We start from the raw sequence: 9,619 nt of genomic DNA on the forward strand, positions 1-9,619 counted from the left end.
AAGCGTATTCGGATGGAAGGTAAGTCAAAACTTACACCTTTTATTAATACCTATTCGGTTTATAGATTGTGAATCATAGAAAGTCATGTTTGAATTATGATGTTCCGACACGACATGTGCGCTTCGGAATAAAAGACAATGGTAATAAACCATGTTTAATGATTAAAAAGAGTTAAAACGATTATATGGTCATGCAATGACTAAATGATAATGAATTTCGAGTGGTTACCTTATAGGGTAAACCCATATAACTAATAAGGGCAAAATGGTAAAATTGGTCACGCGTTGATAGTAACCGTTAGTTTTGAAAGCCACTTATGGCGAAAATCATAATGGGTCAAAAGCGTTTAGAAATGGTTTATAAGTAATATGACCATACGGTGTTAACCGGAGCGAATCATGTAGACGAGATGATAATAAATATCATCTCGTAAAGATAAACGGTCAATTCGGCCAAACGGGTCAAAAGGTATAGACATCACCTTTTGACAATGTCGACTAATGATTTTGTCGAGTTATATCCTTACAGGAATAGATATCAAATGGATATTCGCATCGCTCTTAATTAGCGATTATAAAGCAAGGTATTGAACCCGGGTTAATAAGTTGATCCGAGCCAGGTATGTACAATAGATCAACTCATCATTTGGAACTTGAAGTTCTATGAGAATTAGACAAAGTAATAAGGGACATTCGGTTACCTTAGAAGGTAAACCGAAGGATTTAAGTTATAGACAAAATGTTTTGAAAACAAGATTAGGTTAAAAATGAGATTTTGGGCGTGCATGGCTTAAGCAAACCCTTCGTCGTAAAAGAAGGGTTAAAATGACCAAAACGCCCTTGTGAGCGTAATTAAGAAAACGACCCTTAGAAGTCGCTTGAAAATGAGTTTTATAATCAAGTCAATACTTAGAATAAGTATAAAAGCGAAAGATGTAAATCCTTGGTCAAAAGACTCTATATGAGACCTTGCCGTAAAATGATAATCCGAGGGGTGAAACTCAGATTATATGGATTGACATACTAAACCCATCACAAATATAGTTGTGATGGAAGATCATTTGATAAATAATGTGGAAATAAGATGCTAGAAATATATGAGTGTGAATTATGCGTAAAGGTGCTTAAATGCCCTTAACGGGTCAAAATTTGGTAAAAAGGTAATAAGCCGAAGACCTAAAAGTCTTAAATTTTGTTAATCCGGATGTTGGATTTCAACTTCATAAGATGGAGAATTGAATTACGGACGCGTAGGAAAAAGAATCGGGTAAAACGGAATAAAAACGAGAGAGTTATGCTCGTTTCCGTGAAATCGGGTGATGCTGGGAATATGCAACAACATAAAATGAACTTGCTGTCAAAAAGGGGGCTAGGTGGGGCGTCTAGCCCCCCCCCCCCGAACCTGAAAAACGTTTAATTTTGTTTGTTTGACCCATATAACTTGTTTAAACTTGTTATTTAACTATCAAAACTAACTTTTAAGTTGGTTTTGATCATAGGTGATTGCGAAGAGTGCCCGGATGAAGATCAAGCTCGAAGAAGAACCGAACACGATAAAGTTAAAAACTTCCGCGCGGCGTTTCGTCGTATCTTTTAAACGACGAATTCAATTACATTAAGTTGTTCTTTCTTTTAAATTGTAAAAGTTAAACTCGTATTGACATACTTACGTGTAATCGTAAAAACATGTATTTTTACGAAACTTCTATAGAATATTGTATTAAACAAGCAAGGGTGTTACAAGAAGTGGGAACTTGGATTTGGTTTGTGAGTTCGTGATAGGATTGATTCCGATACACCGTTGACTGCATAGATCTCGTATCTTGTGCGGAATCCAAGTACGAGAGTGGATCAAACAAGAACAAGCTAATTCTAATCTGATTTCTATTGATAATATGAAAGTACACAACCACGAAATCAGTTTGACAGAGTTTCCCCTCTTGTCACTCAAAAGTTACAAATGAACCAGACCTAACACTCATATATATATAGGCACTCTAGGTTCGCACCAAGCTAAATGCGGATCAACTATTCACGGATGAACATGTGCGGACCAACATACTAAGTGTGGATCAAGGTGTAAGTGTGGATCTGGTTGATCCGCACGGACCAACTCCATGCGCAGCTCCATCAAAACCCTAATCCTGCGCCAATGTTGATTCGTGCGAACCTGCTTCTTCGCAGGTTCGTGCGGACGTGCTTTGTCTTGAATGTTTATACTTTCTAGAACCTTGTCTTGACTCATTTGCTCAGCTACGATACGTGATTGAAGCAAGCGATAGACTACTCACATGGTTGCTAGACAACAAGCAGTTGATTAGATTTTAAATGTATGTTCATCTACATCATGTTATTTCACATTTTTTTGCTTGTACGTTGAATTCCCTGTAAGTATTTATTTCACATTCTTTTGCTTGTTTTTAACAAAAAATTTATGATATCAATTGTTCATCGACTAAATTTTCAATTGTAATTAGCTATTTAATAAACAGAAAGACAAAGATTGGATGATGCAATTGTTAGTTGTAACCTGCTTATCACTTGCATCCAAAATGGAAAAGACTGAAGTTCCTCACATTCTTGATTTACAGGTTCAGCTTCTTGATTTCATAAAAATGTTGACTTTTTAGCACGGTCAAACTAAATTGGTTTTGATGTTGAGAATATGGATGTTCTGCAGGTTTGTGAATAAAACTATGTATTTGAAGCAAAAACCATTCAAAAGATGGAGCTTCTTGTGCTGACAACGTTGAAATGGAGGATGCAGACAGTGATATCATTTTCTTTCATTGATGCTTTTTCAGCCACCTCTATCTGTTGTTAGAGAGAGAAGAGATAGAGAGGGGTTTGAGATTAGAGAAAGAAGAGAGAGTGTGTTTATATATTGTTTTATTTTTAAGTTTTGTACAAAATGGCTCCTTAATAAAAGCTCTTTACAAAATAGCCCCTGGAAAAGTGAAATGACAAATATGCCCTCATGTGCAAGTCACGTGGTCATATTTAACAAAAAAAATCCGACTGAGTTAGAGCTAAAGGACATAACGTGCAAGATTTTGAAACGTTAAGGACAAAATTCATCAAATTTAAAGGCAAAGGACACCGCCTGCAATTTCGTACAAACATAAAGGACAAAACTTGTAATTTACTCTTGTTTTTAGTTTTATAGTCCATTACCAACTTTTTCTTTATTCTCTTGTTACCTATTTGGTAGACTAAACTGGGGATTTGGTGTTTTGCACAGTATTTCCTATGAATTTGTGGTGGTGATGTTGGTTGGTGGAAGGAGGTGTTGGAACTGGTGCATAAAGAGAGAAAGACGGTTTTTAGAGAGAGATAGAGTTAATATATAATATTTTTTCTTTTAAGATATATATCTTTTAAATAATAGAGTAAAAAGACAATCATACCCTCATGTGCCTTACACATGAACTAATTTAATAGAAAAATTTAACTAGGTTAGGGCTAAAGGACGTAACGTGCAAGATTTTGTAACATAAAGTACAAAACCCATCAATTTTAAAGGTAAAGGACACTGCCTGCAATTTGATAGAAACATAAAGGACAAAACTTGTAATTTACTCTTTTTTAAAAGAATCTTAAATCGAGAACCAACCTTTACAAAACCAGGTACTAGCAGATGTGCTCATATATCATCTTAAGGAAACTGAAACAGGAATTGTGTGTTTTTTTCAGTATATGCTTAAAACAAATTAAAAACACAAAATTGCATTTAAATGCAACTAACTCAATAAGTCGATATATAATAAAAAGGTGGTATTTAAAAATAATAAGAAGAAGAAGAGTAATAATTAATAAATAGAATTGTATAAGATTCAATCAATTGATTTAGATACATTCTGTTAATGTTCAAAACATTACAAGGATTTCACAGACAACAGCTCCTTAGTGGTTACAACTTACAACATGATAAAAGGCTGCTGCAGGGGATCAGTAATGTTCAATATAATTAATCAAAGGTGACAAGAAGTCATTGAATGTTAAATCGCCCTGTTCCCATGTAAGATCATCAGCTAATCTCATCAAATGTTAGGACAAAGGTTTCACCGGCTTTTGGGAGATTAAGGTTGCAACCTTGTTGAACTGCCATTACAAAACAACTTTCATTAGATCATAATTTATCATGTACTTGTGACAATGGTACTGGGCGAATAATGAAATTTCCGCTCACATGTGATTTCTTTTTCGTCATATTTTTTTTTCATTGTGTTAAATGCATAAGATTAAAAAATGAATAAAAATATACCTTATATTGCATGTATTTTTGACGTATTGCATGAAGAGTGGCTTCTTTGTTAAGTTGAATATCTTGGAGAGCCAGAACTGTTTCTTTCAGCTTTGACGCCTTATAATTAGTATAATGTTCTAAGGTAGGATTCTGCAAATAAAAAAATAAATAAGTTGAAGGTAAATCAACATTTTTAAGATAATTAGTTGAGTATCAAATATAAAAAATTAAAAAAAAAAAACACACCCATGGATGTTCAACTTGATCAAGTGTCCATTTGGCTAAGAAAACAGCTGATGCAGCAATGAGGGATGGTGGAAATTTCAAAAAACTGTACTCAGTGAGAGTTAATTCTGCTAAATAGTTTGCCAAATATTCGAGTTCTACAATAGGAACCTGCAATATTAAGTCGTTTTTATTACTTAAAAAAACATTTTATATAATTAGTTGTGTAACTGACCAACTGCTAAGATGATGAACAGTATTATATTGATGTACCTTGTAAGAACTTTGTGCTGCTAAAATAAATCTCCTGAAAATTATATAAAATAAATATCATATGTTGGAAAGTTTAGAGCTGGGATGCATAATTATGAAAGGGTGAAATTGGAATTTTACCGAAGGAACTTAATTACAGTTGGAACAGAAATTTGAAAGCTCAGCATATCAACAACTTGATGCTCCATGTCCAGTACCTGATATGTAGACTTTAGTCAATAACCTTTAGATTTCCATAACGGGTCAGAATGGGTGGGTGAGTTGGGTAACAGGTCAAACGGGTTAGGTCCAAAGTGAACAATGAATTATGAATATACCTCTCTTCTAGTATAGGTGCCGTCTGTGATGAAACAAAAGTCTTCAACACGTGGAGCAATAATTTCTTCGTACTTCCTTAGAGGTCAATAATCAAATGTGCATACTATTAGATGGTGTTATAATAATAAATAATACTCTAGTTGACTGTTTAATAAAAAAAAAGAATAAAGGGATAATGATGATTTATGCCAACTTAATATAAAAAGGAAAAAAAGAACTTACGAGGCAATGAGCATGCAGGTTATCCCGAGTAGTTGAAGCCTTTGTTTCTCAATGTACATTTTAGAGAGATACTGATCAATAAGAGTGACTGTTAGGTATAGTGTTTCGGATTTTAGCTTATATTCTTCACAAACCTAAACATCAGAAAAAACAAAAGCTTCATAGTCAATAACTCTGTGCCGTCTATTTATTTTAGAAAATGAGAACTCTGAATCCCTGTCATGTTCAAGAGCTAACCTCTACAAGCCAGTCAATAAGAATACCACGCATTTCCTGTGTTATGTCCCGCTGCACTGTTTTCATATAATTAACCAAAGGCTTCCCCTTTAGCTGAAGAAAAAGAAATACATAGAATAAGTGGACATAAGTACATAACAAATAAAAAAATTTGTAAATAAAGAAAGAGAACTTTCAAGATTTGTTAGTAAAAAAACATATGGATTGATAATATGGTATGGACATATGTAAAATACAAGTGGATGTCAGTGATTATTTAGTTATATGATAATATGGTATGGACATATGTAAAATACAAGAACTGCCTAATTTTAGCTAGATCAGAGAAAGCTAATACATATGATGAAAGTAAATGATACTATTAGAGCTGCAAATGAACCGAACGAACACGAACAAGACCTTGTTCGTGTTCCTTTGTTACGTTTATAATTGTGTTCACAAACTGTTCATGAGCACTTACCGAACAAGATTTTATGTTCGTGTGCGTTTGTTAAGGAAAGGAACGTGTTCGTTTGTGCTCGTTTGTTAATTTTAGGCAATGAACGCAAACGAACGTTCATGAACACAAATGGAAACAAACAAACACAAACAAGCGTTCATGAACAGAATATATAATACGCTCATACTTATTAAATATTTTATTTTTTTTTTCAGAATTTTGAAGTATTTAAATAGAATATAAAAACTTAAAATACTAATAAACTATTGAACATAAACGAACATGTTACCAAACGTTCACGAACATAAACGAAACGAACGTGGACTTTATTCATGTTCGCTCATTTAACTAAACGAACAGATGTTCTTATTCGTGTTCGTTTGTTTAACAACAAACTTCCCACCAAACGGTTCACAAATTGTTCGTTGAACGTTCGGTTCGTTTGCAGCCCTAGATATTAGGTAACCTTAGAAAGAGTTTTGACTTGATTGCTATATCAACAGCCAGAAGTACCTCTGCCGCTCGTAAATTGTTATATATTTCAGCTGCATATAAGCTGCACATTTGAGGATCCTTGTGCTTAGAATCAATATCCACAATGACTTGATCATTTGCAGCCTCCACTTTGTTAAAAATATGTATTTCTCCTGCACAACGAACAATTTAACTTTGATAAGCAAGAGTCAGAAGAGAAAATAAACATTGACAGATGGCTCGTCGAAGATTATCGTTAACATCTAATTAAATATCATATTACCTTTTGGCAAAGAGCTTCTAAGAGCTTTTGGATTATAATATATACTTGGTTTTCTTTCTAAATCATTCACTAACTTTAGCTGTGCGGTTATTTGCCTTAATTCCTTTACGCTCTGTTTGGTCATATCATCTGTCACTTTTATCTTTCCCTTTTGATCCTGAGGGCCCACACATACAGCGGGTACCACCATTGTATTCCATTCAACAACAGTTCTCGTATTCTTGCTAGCCTGACAACCGATAACACCAACAAGCATCACTATTGATAATGTTACACAAATAATAAATAGCAACGATACAATTTGTTGTTATTTTAAATTTGACATGTATGTACCTGAATTTTTGTTCCATTGATGATTTTCGTATTTAAATCATTTAAGGGCATGTTAGTGACTTCCTTCAGAACAGCCCTTCGCTTGGACTGAAAGCTAGAACCGACATCAGTGGGTCGGTTATCTGATGACGCTCGTTTACAGTTTGGTTGCAGAACCCGGTTGGATTCATGTTTGGCCTGTAGTGGGAGTGCATCACCGGATATGCCCAAGGCTTTAGCCCGTGCTCTAGTAATCCTTGAAATTGGCTTTTGAATATTAGAACCGGGTGCGTTTTCTTTATTCATGTTTGCTTGCCTTGCCATTGAGTGGTACATGGTGTTAGAATGACTCCCTTTTCATGAAATCTGCATCTAAATGTAACCTCGTGTTAGCAACTCCAAATATGGTTATGTCACAAAATAGTTGCAGCCAAGTCCAGTTAGATTGTGATGTCATAACAAAATCGTCACGCTATTAGTTTCATTTCTAAGAATTTCTTAATCATTTGACTTCAAGCAAAATCTTCTTTTAGATCTAAGTATCTGTTCCATTGTTCATATAAGTTAAGGGTCTGTCCTCTTGTGAAACATAACACTGCCCTACTGATTGGTAATGTCTCTATAGACCTATCTGTCTGTAACCCATAACAATACCATTCTACAACATTGGACACATGAAACCTTCGAAAAGATGTTTCTTTAACATGTGTCTCTAAACAGTTAAATAGTTCTATCATTTTGGTGATTAATTATACCGATGGTAACTGATAACTGAACACAACAGCTAATTTTTCAGAACATCAATTGACATACAATAACATTGTGTTCTACATAAAACATATACAGAATTTGACAAGAATTATTAATATGCTCATTAACTTTATGTCCCTGCATAATCTGTATGCAGATCAACCCAGTCCAGTCATGAGCAGAAATATGATGATTGTAAAAGTGCATTGAGCAATTGGTCATTTATTTGACCTTAGAAGTCTCACATCCCAAAAAGTGAGAAAAAGAACTTCGATTTTACTCATCTCTTGGATTGACAATTTAACGACTTGGTATCGCAAACACACCTAGAAATTATAGCTCGCAAACATATGAAGGTGTGCAAATCAATTTTCAAAGTCGAGTGGCCCAAAAGTATAGCAGATCCCAATAAACCAAGAAATTCCCAACAAATATTATCATCAAACTAGTAAATTTGCTTCTTTTTGTACATATTTTCCCTGTTTGATTGCAAAACTGAAGTACAAAAAACTTGTATTATTTTACCAAGCTTTGTTTATGTCATCACAAAGTAAATTAATACCAAATCGATATGTAACCGGTGACCCAGCTTCAATCGCATTCAAGATGTGTGATAAGCACTCTACTCTCTATGTGGACCCTTAGGCTGAATAGAAAAAGAAAAATAATCATCTTTATCTTTCCTCCTACAATCTACATTTAGATCAATTGAAGCAAAATAATACTATTTCAGCTATATATCAAGATCCTAACAGAGCAAGCAGGCTTAATTATTCATTTATTCAATCTCCCAACTAATATTTGTTTTACAAGCATAATAATTCCAAAGCCCAGTCTCACATAGTTTTATCAGCATCAAGCCTACCAAAACACCAATCATTACAAAACAATAGATCTAAAACCAGGACATCCTTACAACATAAATAAATTATTCACTATTCCATAAATCATTTAAAAACAATTTAAAAAAAACAACACAACAAATTGTCAGGACTCTTCATGTTACTTCCAGATTAATCTACAATCATACAAGTACATCTGCATATGGACCACCAGATGCAGAAATTAATCGTCCGTAAACGTCATTATTATATCCAATCAACATACATTTCATTCCTCCTACCTCGATATTCATAAACTTCAAATTAATTCAAATTCAAGCGCCAGATGCGGTCAACGACGTTAGGTACAATTTTTATAAAAAGAAAAATTATAAAAAAATAATAAATAAATTCGAGTAACGATTAACAAAATACTGAGGGCAAAATCACAGATCTGTGCATCAAATTCATTCCAAAACACAATGCAATCACAATAAATCAATCCGAGAAACATGAATTTTGAAATGCGTACTGAAATTACAATTTGCGTGGTTGTTACGATACGTTGTGCGATGACGTGTGTGTGTGTGTGCGCGTGAGAGAGAGAGAGAGAGGTGTGTGTGTGAGAGAGAGAGAGAGCTTACAATGCATTCGAGAGCTTGCTCTGAGAAGCAGATGAAGAATGGCGGACGGAAGAGAGCTAGCTAGCTAGGGCTCAACCGAAATGCATCATGCGGAAGACATAGAGAGTGTAGTGAGAGTGAGTGGGTGTATGTATTTGTAGGGAGTGTGTGTGGGGGCGTGAGAGCGGGACAGAGGTACAGTTTAAACTTCCAAAATTCTAAAATGAGGGACTTGCATAACTAGTCCCTTTACTATTGTATAGTTTACAGTTGTATTCTATGAGTTTGAGATTAACGGTGTTTGGGTAGAATTACCCAGAAAAGTACCTAAAATTAACAAATATAATTTTTTGTTTTATTATAGTAAGTGAACAAGATGTATATGTTTAAACGTAT

At 34.3% G+C, this 9,619-nt stretch overlaps 1 protein-coding gene across 2 annotated transcripts; it reads right to left on the reverse strand.

Moving 5' to 3' along the window:
- Positions 1-3,790: 3,790 nt before the first annotated feature.
- Positions 3,791-9,400, reverse strand: LOC110868022 (cyclin-A2-1). 2 transcript variants are annotated; one of them, XM_022117101.2, is made up of 12 exons: positions 9,245-9,400; positions 7,051-7,401; positions 6,718-6,946; positions 6,474-6,607; positions 5,522-5,614; positions 5,285-5,418; positions 5,062-5,137; positions 4,865-4,941; positions 4,745-4,778; positions 4,493-4,642; positions 4,265-4,396; positions 3,791-4,101 (listed from the first exon to the last, which is right to left on the reverse strand). In XM_022117101.2, exons 2-12 carry the CDS (start codon positions 7,363-7,365, stop codon positions 4,048-4,050), a joined length of 1,428 nt encoding a protein of 475 aa, XP_021972793.1. In that variant the 5' UTR covers positions 7,366-7,401; positions 9,245-9,400; the 3' UTR covers positions 3,791-4,047. The 2 variants fall into 2 exon arrangements, with proteins under 2 accessions (XP_021972793.1, XP_021972794.1); XM_022117102.2 differs by having other exon boundaries at positions 3,823-4,101; positions 7,051-7,395; positions 9,245-9,394.
- Positions 9,401-9,619: the final 219 nt, after the last annotated feature.

The sequence above is a fragment of the Helianthus annuus genome, chromosome 7, assembly GCF_002127325.2.
Source record: "Helianthus annuus cultivar XRQ/B chromosome 7, HanXRQr2.0-SUNRISE, whole genome shotgun sequence".
In the NCBI taxonomy this organism is placed as follows: Eukaryota; Viridiplantae; Streptophyta; class Magnoliopsida; order Asterales; family Asteraceae; genus Helianthus; species Helianthus annuus.

Excerpts from the sequence above, each read along its gene's own strand:
- LOC110868022 (XM_022117101.2), bottom strand. The coding sequence starts at position 7,365 with ATGTACCACTCAATGGCAAGGCAAGCAAACATGAATAAAGAAAACGCA. Across the intron at positions 6,947-7,050 it reads TCAATGGAACAAAAATTCAG|GCTAGCAAGAATACGAGAAC; the intron begins GTACATACATGT and ends ATCGGTTGTCAG. Across the intron at positions 4,643-4,744 it reads CAGCACAAAGTTCTTACAAG|GTTCCTATTGTAGAACTCGA; the intron begins GTACATCAATAT and ends TTAATATTGCAG.